Here is a 12,904-nt window from a genome sequence, read left to right on the forward strand (position 1 = left end):
CACCAGAGGACTCATTGGTCAGGTAGAGGACACACCTGCAGGGGTCAGCCTTCATTCACCTAATTCCACAGAAAAGTAAAAAACAAACAACTGGACGACTCTCTATTATTAAGGGGGTGGACCTGTTTCGGTTCAATTTGCATTGTTGTTTCCATTACAAGGCATTTTTTTGCTCGGTACTATAAAGCTTGCTACTCAACATTACTCCAGACTTTTTGAATTGAGAAAGCTTCTTGGATAGAAAGCAAAACGTCTTCAAACTTCAGAAAAAAAGTCCAGTTGTTTGTTTTTCACTTTTCTTTTTGAATGACCATGACCTGGATGACTGAGAATAGTCACCAGCATACTTCATTCAGCTAACTAGCCTCTTTCTCCTACTTACCAGAATCTAGATAAAGTGTTGCAGAGACCCAGACATGAATGCAGGAAGCAAAAAATATTAATTTATGACACTGGGTACACCAGCTTGTAACATGCACCTTGTTACCCAGAAATGACCATGCCATTTGTATATGGTGTTACTCCTTATTTTTTCAGGGATGTTATGGACAATGTTGTTACATTATTGATTTGTTTATTTAGTTCAGGGAATGCAGTTAACCTAGACTCATGTGAAGAGACTGGATTTCATCCAAACTCTATCAAAGATTAAGTGGGAGGACTGTTACAGTTTAATATGAATCACATTTGTGTTTATAGCAATACACAGGATAACTCTGCTCTCAACAGGGAAATGGACACTTGAGACTAAATAGGTTCCCACTCAAAAAGAATGTATGAAGAGTTCCAGTCTGTAAACCTTTTGAAAAAGTTTGACTTTTGCACTTTAATAGTGGTATTTACCAGGGGTTCATGTGTGAAGGTCCTGATGTTGGGGGCAACAACTTTTCTGAAGGGGAATATGTGACAGGTTGAAATTACAAAATTATTAGAACATTTAAAAAGCGTTTCATACTCTCCCTTTTATCATTCTCTCCTCTTTTTTTCACCTTTTCTTTCTTTTTTCTTGTTCTTCTTCCTTTACTCTCCTACTTTTCCATTGTAGTGTCCACATAATTTGAAATACTCCCTGCATGAATCATAATAAAACTATTTACATGCATAAATCAAGCGGAGCACTATGGCGAAGCTGACTGCTCCACGTGTGAAAGTAAAATCTGTTGAGCTCTCTTTGGCATTAAGACAACAATTCCTAATGACACATTGCCAGTCACATTGCCACTGGAACAAAAAGCGTTTCATACATTTGTTTCAACAACACATCTAGAAGAATACCTTTTATCACCTGTGTGAGTTCTCATGTGACATGCCAAGTAACTTTTTTTGTAAAATCTTTATCACCGGAATATCCTCTGTGTGTATCCTTATGAGACGAGAGTTGAATGTTTTGTTTTAAAACCCTTTCCACAGGTCATTTATGATAAAGGCTTCTCACCTGTGTTTTCATTTGAATTTTTAAATCTATTTTCTCTACACCCTTTTCCACAACTCACACACATGAAAGGCTTCTAACCCGTGTGAATTCTCATGTGAATATTTAAGTAGTCTTTATGTCTAAAGCCTTTTCCACATGTAACACATGTGAAAGACTTCTAACCTGTGTGAGTTCTCATGTGAATTTTTAAATAGCTTTCGCTTCTAAACCCTTTTCCACAACTCATACATGAGAAAGGCTTCTCACCTGTGTGAATTAGCATGTGATTTTTTAAGAGGCCTTCACGTATAAACCCTTTTCCACATGTAACACACACGAAAGGCTTCTCACCTGTGTGTATTCTCATGTGAATTTTTAAATAGCTTTTGTTTATACATCCTTTTCCACAACTCACACACGTGAAAAGCTTCTCACCTGTGTGAATTTGCATGTGAATTTTTAAGTTGCCTTTATGTCTAAATCCTTTTCCACATGTAACACATGTGAAAGGCTTCTCACCTGTGTGTATTCTCATGTGAATTTTTAAATAGCTTTTATCTCTAAACCCTTTTCCACAACTCAAACAAGTGAAAGGCTTCTCACCTGTGTGAGTCATCATGTGAATTTTTAAATGGCTTTCATCTCTAAACCCTTTTCCACAACTCACACAAGTGAAAGGCTTCTCACCTGTGTGAGTCATCATGTGAATTTTTAAATGGCTTTCATCTCTAAACCCTTTTCCACAACTGACACATGTGAAAGGCTTCTCAACTGTGTGAGTTAATGTGTGCATTTTTAAATTCTTTTTATTTCTAAACCCTTTTCCACAACTCACACACGTGAAAGGCTTCTCACCTGTGTGAATTTGCATGTGAATTTTTAAGTTGCCTTTATGTCTAAAGTCTTTTCCACATGTGACACACGTGAAAGGCTTCTCACCTGTGTGAGTCATCGTGTGAATTTTTAAATAGCTTTTATCTCTAAACCCTTTTCCACAATTCACACAGGTGAAAGGCTTCTCACCTGTGTGAATTGTCATGTGCTTTTCCCAACACTGTTTCCTTGAAAAACTTTTTCCACATGTGACACACGTGAAAGGCTTCTCACCTGTGTGAGTCATCGTGTGAATTTTTAAATAGCTTTTATCTCTAAACCCTTTTCCACAATTCACACAAGAGAATGGCTTCTCACCTGTGTGAATTGTCATGTGCTTTTCCCAACACTGTTTCCCTGAAAAACTTTTTCCGCATGTCTCACATGTGAAAGCCTTCTCACCTGTATGAGTTCTCATGTGAGATCTTAAATAGCTTCTATCACCAAAACTTTTTCCACAACTCATACATGAGAAAGGCTTCTCACCTGTGTGAATTAGCATGTGATTTTTTAAGAGGCCTTCACGTATAAAGCCTTTTCCACATGTAACACACATGAAAGGCTTCTCACCTGTGTGTATTCTCATGTGAATTTTTAAATAGCTTTTGTTTATACATCCTTTTCCACAACTCACACACGTGAAAAGCTTCTCACCTGTGTGAATTTGCATGTGAATTTTTAAGTTGCCTTTATGTCTAAATCCTTTTCCACATGTAACACATGTAAAAGGCTTCTCACCTGTGTGTATTCTCATGTGAATTTTTAAATGGCTTTTATCTCTAAACCCTTTTCCACAACTCAAACAAGTGAAAGGCTTCTCACCTGTGTGAGTCATTGTGTGAATTTTTAAGTTGCCTTTATGTCTAAAGTCTTTTCCACATGTGACACACGTGAAAGGCTTCTCACCTGTGTGAGTCATCGTGTGAATTTTTAAATAGCTTTTATCTCTAAACCCTTTTCCACAATTCACACAAGAGAAAGGCTTCTCACCTGTGTGAATTTTCATGTGCTTTTCCCAACACTGTTTCCCTGAAAAACTTTTTCCGCATGTCTCACATGTGAAAGCCTTCTCACCTGTATGAGTTCTCATGTGAGATCTTAAATAGCTTCTATCACCAAAACTTTTTCCACAGTTCTCACATGAGAAAGGCTTCTTAGGCTTGTCTGTTGTCATCTTATTAACGTGACTTTTTTGAGAAAGGTTTTTACTACCAATTTTACAAGAATATAAATTTTGGTCAGGTTTTGGTTTTAAAATGTCAGCAGTGTCTTTTGGATGTTTCTCATTGTGCTTCTGCTCTTCTCTCCTTTTTCCTGTTTGCTCATTGTTTCCTTCCTGATCTTGGTTCTTAACTTCTGAGGGGCCCTGAGAGATGAGTTTGTTCCTTCTTTGTTCTTCTTCACTGTGGACTCTTTGCACGTTAGAAGAAATCGTTAAAATGTTATCAGTCTCCCGTTTCAGCACAAGTTGCTTTTCAGCCAGACAGGTGTAGAGTTGCCTCTCTTGTTCTACAAACTGTTGTTGTTCTTGTTCCTTTTTCACCTCTTTTGTCTGCCCAGGTTCTGGTTCCTTCTCATCTAAAGTGGAGTTTCCCTCCTGGTTGCTGAGCTCAGTTTGAACTCCATCATCTTTACAGAGAATTTTTTCAGGATCTGAAAAAAAAAAAGAGAAAACCTCATAGATGTGCGTTAAAGAATCCACTGTTCATTTTAGTCACTTGAAGAGAGTGTTGCAGGAGAAAGCTGGAATCAATAAATGTGAATCAATGTATATAACAACTCTGTCCTATCGGACCATTTTTTGTAACTTTTGAGTTCAATTTAACTGAGTTCTCCACTCCCAAAAGAACGTTTCATTAAAGTAGATCGGATAACGCTGTATCAGACGTTAGAGTCTGTCCCCCTTTTAATATCTTCAGTAGTGCAGAAATGCCCCGCAGATAGCAGTAATGTTGTTTCTTCCCATTCATAAATAGATGTCTTTGTTAACGGTGTCATTTCTTCATTGCGTTCTCCATTGGACAATGTAGCTCCCTTACAAAAGAAGTTGATTATTCACAGGAAGCTGGCTCCCTGGTTTAATTCAGAGCTGCGTTCCTTGAAGCACAATGTTAGGAAATTGGAGAGAAAATGGCGCTCTACACACCAAGAGGAATCCTACCTAATCTGGAAAACAGTCTACTGTTGTATAAAAAGACCCTGAGCCATGCTAGAGCAGCATATTTTTCATCATTAATTGAGAATAAAAATAATCCTATATTTCTCTTTAGTACAGTTACCAAACTTTGTAATAGTAATATAGTAGTAATAGTACTTGCATCCTTCTGAGTGCAAGCGAAACTGCTCTAACCACTCGGCTACAATCCCCCCAGACACCAAACTTACCCAGAGTCACAGCTTCGTTGATCCATCCATTCCCTTAGCTCTTAGCAGTAATGATTTTATGGGATTCTTCATAAATAAAATAGATTCTATTAAAAATAAAATAATTGGCATCCTCCCAAACATGATTGCCTCATCCTCAGTAAGTAAGGCAGCATTGGAGGAATCTTTAGAACCTGCACAGTGTCTGAACTGTTTAAAAGCAGTAGAGCTTTCTGAGCTATCTAAAATTTTAGCTTCATCTAAACCTTCTACCTGTATGTTAGACCCAATCCCAACCAAGTTGTTTAAGGAGGTATTCCCTTTAATCAATGGCACTATTTTAGACATGATTAATCTATCCTTAGTAAATGGATATGTACCACAGGCTTTTAAAGTAGCTGTTATTAAACCTTTATTTAAGAAACCTTCTCTTGATCAAGATGAGTTAGTAAACTACAGACCTATATCCAATCTTTTTTTCCTATCTAAAAGTCTTGAGAAAGTAGTTGCTAATCAACTATGTGAACATTTACAAAGTAATGACCTACTTGTAGGAGTTTCAGTCAGGCTTCAGAGCTCATCATAGCACTGAAACAGCTCTGGTGAAGGTCACTAATGATATTCTCATGGCCTCAGATAATGGACTTGTGTCTATACTTGTCCTGTTAGATCTCAGTGCTGCGTTTGATACAGTTGATCACAATATTCTCCTACAAAGACTTGAACATACTGTAGGGATTAAGGGGAAAGCATTAGGCTGGTTTAAATCTTATCTGTCGGACAAATTGTGCCGAAGTTCAGGTCATTCTGACCTGTTCCCAGCAGCCAGCAAAGAAAGGAAACATCTGGATATCATTGTTTAACTGTAGTGTTTCAAGATCAGTCAAGTAGCGGAATTAATCGCTCTGTTTTGTACTTTTTGTGATTAACAGTTCCCAGAATTGTAAGTCCAGCTGCCAAGCGCTGGACGTCACTAGCTTGCAACACACACACCAATGGAGACACACAGACTCTTGTTTAACGCACACACATCCCTTGGCCATAATAGTCCGTGGGCCAGAATCTGTAGGACGCTTCCTTAATTAAGAAGTTTCGTATGAACTGTCAGGGGGCAACTTTCTTCCACTGGGAAAAGTTGCTACACATAGCAGTGATCTCAAAACACCAATGTTCCCACGTTTTCACTTGCACATTAGTAAGTTATAGCCGATAAAATATCTAAACTGTGGAGCTCCGGTCCAAGAGGTCACGTGATTCGATTTTTGCTGCTCAGCCATTCAGATCGCTGTATTGTCAGCTGTGCGAGTTCACCACGTCATCATGGCTGCGCCCGTAAGATGCTTGTATGCATTTGTTTCCAAACGAAGAAGCCCAATAATAGCATTTTCTGGTGCCAGCTGGCAGAGATCTTGATGGCAAGAAAAAAGAAATAGCCCAGACCATCCATCAATCCATGTTCTAACACGCTTATCCCTGCGTTCGCGAGGTGCAGGTCCCTATCTCCAGCTGTCAATGGGCGAGAGGCGTTCACCGACTTTTCAGCTGTTAAACTATCACAAGAGGATGTCCCAGGCGCCCATTTTACTGGTAGAACTGTGAACAACATACCAACGTTCAGCTCAAACCATGGCTTGAGTGTCGAAGGCTTAGAAATACTGGAAAACGGGCCGAGTTGATAGAACGGTAAGTCAATGTTTTTCTCCTGCTCGGCGTTCATGGCGTCGGCAGCCGTTTTTTCTGTTTGTAATCACCGTCCAGGAATCGGTATAAATAGTCCGGCCCGCCGAACAATTTAGTCCGGTCCGGTGGCCAAATGCATTATCATTATCCAACGGCTGTATCTCCTCGCTGCATCGACCGGTCTGCACCAGATTTGTTGTGAGTCATGGGGAGTGCTGCCAAACGCGTTCATGTGAATCGCCCGGTGGACGGGCGGGGAAAATGCATGACAGCATCTGCAGTGGCCAATAGGCCGGAGCGCCGCTTGGCTGCGAGGGCCGATCGACGCCGCTTGTGGCTTTAACATCCTTCATATGCGGCCTATCAGCGTACCTCGAGTCGCTGTTGCACGTTCCATAACAACAATGTTTAAAAACCATGGTCTTAGATTTGGAAAAAGCAGTCGTGTTACCGAGTAAAACCAAGGGTAACGTACAGCTCTTTTACAGCGAAAGAATGGAGGACAACGCAAGTTTGCCCTACCGCGTACCACGTGATATGACGTCACGTTCTAAAAATAGCTCGCTCGCGGAAGGCCATTGGCCTCATTTGATTTTGAGGTGAAATACCGAGCAGAAAAGGAAAATGTGAATGCAGATCCCCTATCCAGATTCCCTAAGGTTAAAGGGGAAGTCCGGCCAACAAGGAAAAATCAGGGTATCATTAGCTGTAACTAAAACTAATACATTTGTGGTTATTTAAAGAACTTATCTTTAATCAATAAGAAAATACAAACATAAATTGTCGTTTGGATCACTGTGTATGGGGGCGGCCATTACTGCCCATATTTGGGCAGTAAGGGCCGTCTGACATCACATCCTGGGGCGTGGAAAAGCGGAGCAGCGACAGCATTTCTCCGCTCTTTCCATGCAAAGTCAATAGGAGCCGTTCTACACAGCTGCAATCAACAACAATTTTTTTCTGATTTTCCAGAGGACTTCACCACTGACATTCCCAAGAGCTATTGTTACAGCAACAATGCTCATGTGCATGGCCATCGGATGTTCCAACACAACTGGTAAAAGTGGAAAAAACATTGCTTATTTCAACTTCCCGATTCATGAGCCACCGGGCTCATAGCTGGAATGCCAACTTGAACAGAGCGGATTTGCCATCTAACTTCTGGCCAGAGAGAAAACACGTCATATGCAGCGACCATTTCAAGAAGAATGTTTTGAACATGACATGAGAGCGAGGATTTTCGGTATGTTGTTTTTAAATTTTTAATTTTTAATTTAGAATTTGCGGGGATGGTTACCACATACACACGCGCGCGCGTATATATATATTTACTGTAGGACCCGACTGAGTTTGCACTGGAAATAAGTACGGCTGGATTCCGTCAAAAGTCCGGTTTCTGTCAAGAAACTCTTCTAAAAAATCCATATGGCTATCAGATGATGATAGCTCCACGGAGCTCTCATCACTGTCACTAAGTACTTCATCACTCTCTGCTTCGTACAGAGCACCAGTCGTCACCATGTTGGAAAATAGTGCGCCGTGACAAACAGAGCGTTGAAACTTGCTCAACTGCGGGTCCGCTGAGTGACGTCAAAAAATAGGAGGTGGCAGTACTATTCTTGACCAAGATGGATTCCTCCACATAAACATGATTAAATGAGAATTATTCTTAATTAAAAAAGCGTATAATTTTTTGCACAGTATGTAGTAGTTTTATATTTAAAGTACTTTCAGCAGTTTGATTTCTGATTTTGACCGGAGTTCTTCTTTAAAGCTCATGTGGGATGCTCTATAGCAGCTGTAACCGATGTGGACCTAGAAGACATGGCTTTCCTGGAGCTGGGGGAGGATTTGCAGGTCCTACAGTGGGTGGGCCCAGACCTACAGCAGGTACGGGGGTTTGTGGAAGGAGGAAGAGACCTGAGAAAGACTAAGCAGGAGGTTCTGCATTAACCTGCATTACAGTATATGTCTAAGCCTTTTATACAGAAGTGCTTTAGGCTTTATCGTTAAGACTAGTCTAAATATGTTACCGTATTTTTCGGACTAAAAGGCACACTAAAAATCCTTAAATTTTCTCAAAAGTTGTTGGTGTGCCTTACAATCCACTGTGCCTTTTATATGATAACTGTTGTGCTTACAGACCAAAATCCAGGCCTTTTTAAGCTATTTACAAGACATTAAAATTAAAACGTACAGCACTATAACGTTTACAATTTTTTTCTGACAATCTTTTCTCAAAAACAATAAAAAAAATTGTGTGCTTAGAGAAAGCATTCTTGGTGATTGGAAAATATTTTCACAATTTTAGAGAAAACCGTTGATTTTTAATGAATTCTTATGTACTAGGTGATAAAAGATATAAAAAAAAATGTGACCATGTAGGGAATAAATTTAAACATTCCTCTAGATGGCAGCATTTGATTATATATGGATTTTTACACACACAGATAAAGCCATCATTCAGAAGCAGTTATGCACGCTGGATCAGAACTCAGTTCTGCTAGCCAGATACAGTTGAAAATGGCAATTAGTTTGTTTATAAGTTTTGTTCTAATTTACTCTGCCTTTTTTTCAACTGTGTGCGCTGTGTTTCTGTGCTTAAAAGCCACTGCTCATCTGTCCTCCCGTCAGAGTCAGTTTCATTTATCAGCGGCCAGCTATCAAAACATGAATCACTTTTAATGGGGAGTTTTTCTTTCCACTGTCGCTTCATGCTTGCTCAGTATGAGGGATTGCTGCAAAGCCATGGACAATGCAGACGACTCTCCCTGCGGCTCTACGCCACAGGGAGAGTCAGGGAAATAATTAATATAAAGTAAGACCATGAGTTGCTGCTGCATGAGTAAAAGACGCTCGGATAAAATGTAACAGAATGATTGAAAACTCCTTGAAAGGCGCTAATTTGGTACGCTGGTTCTCCAGGGATCAACAAGGGTTCATCTAAAGATGTTTTAGAACTGATTGGTGACCTTTAGCTTATATTTCAGTTAGTTCATTATTATAAGTTATTGTAGGGTGTTTTGCTGATTTGTAGTTGTGATTTATAAGCACAGAATTCCAGGCTTTGTTGTGCTTTTTACTGCTCAGTTTGGATATGAAAGTTCTTCCTGAAGAAATAGGAGTCAGTAACAGGAGAACTGAATGAGACAAAATCTGCATGATCTGAGAATGAATGGAAGAAGAGATAACCACCTGCTCAAAGTTGATTTATTATGTTGTTTTTGCTTGTAGCTCCAAATATTGTGGTAATTAGCATTTTTTTTATTTAATCATATGAGATAATAAAAAAATAACTGGAAGTTTTCATCTTATACATTCTAATGTTTTGGAAATTATCTTAATTATATTATGTCTCTGTTTTAGAATAGTGTAAGTTGGATCCAAGAGGAGAGAGGAAGAAGATAGGAAGTCAGAATGGAGATTAAATGGGTGTGGGGAAATAGGAACAACGATAGAACGGTTGACAAGAAGGGAGAAAATTTTACTTAGAGTATTAACAAAGTTCAAGTGATAAAGCGCTGACATGATTTGAGTGATAAACTAACGTATTGAGTAATGTAGTGTGTGAAGTATGCTTTGTAAAACAGAGTGGCTATGTTCTCAGGTTTGAGTTGTCTGAGGATATGAGTTTCACTGCACTTCCTTAGCTGTGGTAGAATGAAGAGGCAGTTTAGTTGTATTTTTTTCCTGTGTTTTAAAAATGTCAGTTCTGCACATAATCTATCCTCTTCTCCTCTTATTTTATCCAGACCTCTGGATACAGTGGCTGATGGCTCTTCAGACACAGAAGGCCTTGAAGAAACCAGAGATTATCTCATGTTAGCGACTCACTGACCGGAGTTAACTCACCTTATAGGAGCAAACAATATACTCACACATCAGCTACTACCATACACATACACATAATGTAAGTTTATACATGCTCATGCTGCACTACACACACAATAACTTGCATTCATGTCAAGGGGATTTCCAAGTCTGTGCCTTTTTTAACATGTTTAACACCTTTTCACATCACCACAACACATTTTCTTGTAACAAACAGGCTCCATGCACAGCTCCACTTCTTCCTGAACCTCAGCATCTCCTTTGTTTCCTGTCTTTCATACTGGACAGACTGATTAATCCAGGTGTGTCTGACCTCAGTTACCAGCCAGACTCACCTGGATTAATCAGGAAACAAAGGAGCTGCTGAGGTTCAGGCAGTAGTGGAGCTGTGCTTATAGCCCATTAGTGGGAAAAATTAATCTGCTTCTTTGAGATGCACAGGCTCCTGATGTGGCCAGCTGACAGTAAGACACATTTATCATCCTTTACCTGCAGCCTTGACCGCTACTTCTTTTTTATGTTAACGTAGAAAAACCTTTTTCTCAGAGGTATGTAGACGTGAACAGAAACAAAAGTATTTGTTGCACTTTTTTTAAAAGGTGGAGGAACTCTGTCTCCACAGACAACCACAGGCCAAATGTTTGTATTTACTGGTTTTTCTTTTCCTCATGTCTCTCTCCCTTTAGGAGGCAGCAGAGCTCTTTGGGTCCCACAAAAATTGAAAAACCACCCTTGACCCCTCCACTCCCACCCCCACCACTTTGCCCCAACCCAGAGACAAAGTTCTAGTTTTCTACTAATAACACTATTGATGTATTCATTTTATTAATCTTAGGATATACTAAAAGTGTGGAGAGGCACATTCCTGGCTTTTACACTTGATTTTTGTTGTTTAAATATTTATAAATATATAATAATAAATTAAACCATTACTGTCCCCGTTTCCTAATTTCATCTTGATGAGATGTATTGATTTTTGTCCACGAGCAAGAAATGTTCCGCAGATTTGATTTCAGAAATCTGGTCACCTTACTCTGCGCTTCTCCAGAAGTGAATGCTGCTTGTCAAGACTTTGATGCAATCAACTTACAAAACTGTTTTTGACCAATCTGTAAAATCTGATTGAATCTGACTTTGGAAAGTGGCTTGAGATGACATGTTTCATGAATTGGCGCTATATAAATAAAATTGAATTGATCTTGCAATCAGCAAACAGTGGATCTCATACACAGACATCGTGTCTCCAGGCCCCTGTGCCCCAGAGGATTCCCATAACAGTTTATAAACGATTTACAGGTACTCTGGAGGTGGTTTTAATATCACTTTTGATAATTAAAGGGATAGATGGCCAGCTGGAAGTTGTTCCAATTCTAAATTCTAAAGCAAAGCAAATTAGTCCTGATGACCAAGAATTTAGCGAGAGTCCTTTTACAGTAAAATAAGACTCTAAGTGCCTTTAGAACAATAAATAACCTGGAACAAAAGGTTTTCTGTCTTAGAAGTCACTGGATCTTGCTCCATTCTTATTGAAGGTTTATAATTAAAGTATTATTAAGAGAACTTTGTCTCCCACCTTAACTCAAGGACTGATTACTCTTATTCCCAAACCAAAAATGGATCTGTTAGTTTTTGACAATCGTCGTCTAATTAGTCTACTGAATAACGATTACAAAATTCTGGCCACAATTTTTGCTAAGCGATTAAAGTTAGTTCTGCATGACAAGATTGAAGAAACGCAGTCAGGCTTTTTAAGAAATAGACATCTGAGATAACATTAGTGGACATATTAGACTGCCCAGATGTGATAAACAATCAAAGCTTTATCCTTTTCCTGGACTTTTACAAAGGACTCGATTCAACTGAACACAACTTGAACTACTCCTGATCTCCATCAACACAGAGCTGAATAATGTGGGGGGAATAAATGTGCTAGAGCTATTTCTGGCAGCTCTGATTGGTTGATGGATCATTGTGTGTGAATTTTAGCAGCTCTTCTTTGTTCTGATGAGCTTCTTTGATCAAGAAGCAGAAAGAAGGAAAGCCGTTGGTGAAGCAGCTCTTTCTGTCGGATAGCGAGTTCAGCATGGAGCCAAACAACTTTCCTCTGATCAGTAAAACCTTAGTAGCTTAGCTGCTGTTTCCTACCTATTCGCTGTAAGATTATCAGGGGGATCCGGCTGAAATCCAGCAGTCTGCGCTCATCCTCCATCTCTTCCTCCGGCTCCACCAAGACTTCTTTCAACTCCGTCAATCTTTCTTCAGCAGCACTTTCTGCTCGTTGCTAATCTCTCTCTGGGGCTCAACCCAACACCTTTTCACCACAGACATTCACACGTTGCCCTAAAGCACCACAACCCGCCATCAAACCAGCAACTTTAGCTACACAACAACACCATCCCACCTCCTGCTTTGCTACGAGAACCACAGGAACTGTGGAACGACGTCAAGATGGACGTCAGCACGTGCGCAGCAGGCTTCTTCTTCGTGGGTTTACTGCGGTGGACAAACAGCTCTGATGAGCATTACCGCCACCTGCTGGTGAGGAGTTCAGTTCACAATGACAAAGTGATTCGAATGTGTAAAGGTTAAATAAGTTTAAGTCTTCCTAAAATGTAAACTGTGACACATTCAATACATTTTAGCACCTTATAACTGACAGCCTCTCAATTGACTTTATAGACAGAGAATGGACCCTGAGAAGTAACTAGTGTACTATTTCCACCTAAATAGGCTATTCTATTT

General features: G+C 39.7%; 1 protein-coding gene across 2 annotated transcripts; it reads right to left on the reverse strand.

The window, feature by feature from the left end:
• Window positions 1–1,115: 1,115 nt before the first annotated feature.
• Window positions 1,116–12,644, reverse strand: LOC118560794 (oocyte zinc finger protein XlCOF6-like). Of its 2 annotated transcripts, XM_036132267.1 has the most exons (3): window positions 12,308–12,639; window positions 2,738–3,940; window positions 1,116–1,645 (listed from the first exon to the last, which is right to left on the reverse strand). In XM_036132267.1, exons 1-3 carry the CDS (start codon window positions 12,369–12,371, stop codon window positions 1,593–1,595), a joined length of 1,320 nt encoding a protein of 439 aa, XP_035988160.1. In that variant the 5' UTR covers window positions 12,372–12,639; the 3' UTR covers window positions 1,116–1,592. The 2 variants fall into 2 exon arrangements, with proteins under 2 accessions (XP_035988160.1, XP_035988159.1); XM_036132266.1 differs by having other exon boundaries at window positions 1,116–3,940; window positions 12,308–12,644.
• Between the last annotated feature and the right edge of the window lie 260 nt (window positions 12,645–12,904).

Source organism: Fundulus heteroclitus, unplaced genomic scaffold (assembly GCF_011125445.2).
Source record: "Fundulus heteroclitus isolate FHET01 unplaced genomic scaffold, MU-UCD_Fhet_4.1 scaffold_49, whole genome shotgun sequence".
NCBI classification, from domain to species: domain Eukaryota; kingdom Metazoa; phylum Chordata; class Actinopteri; order Cyprinodontiformes; family Fundulidae; genus Fundulus; species Fundulus heteroclitus.

Coding starts and splice junctions, on each gene's coding strand:
- LOC118560794 (XM_036132266.1), bottom strand. CDS start 12,371: ATGGAGGATGAGCGCAGACTGCTGGATTTCAGCCGGATCCCCCTGATA. Junction 3,941..12,307: donor GATAATCTTACAGCGAATAG/GTAGGAAACAGC, acceptor TTTTTTTTTCAG/ATCCTGAAAAAATTCTCTGT.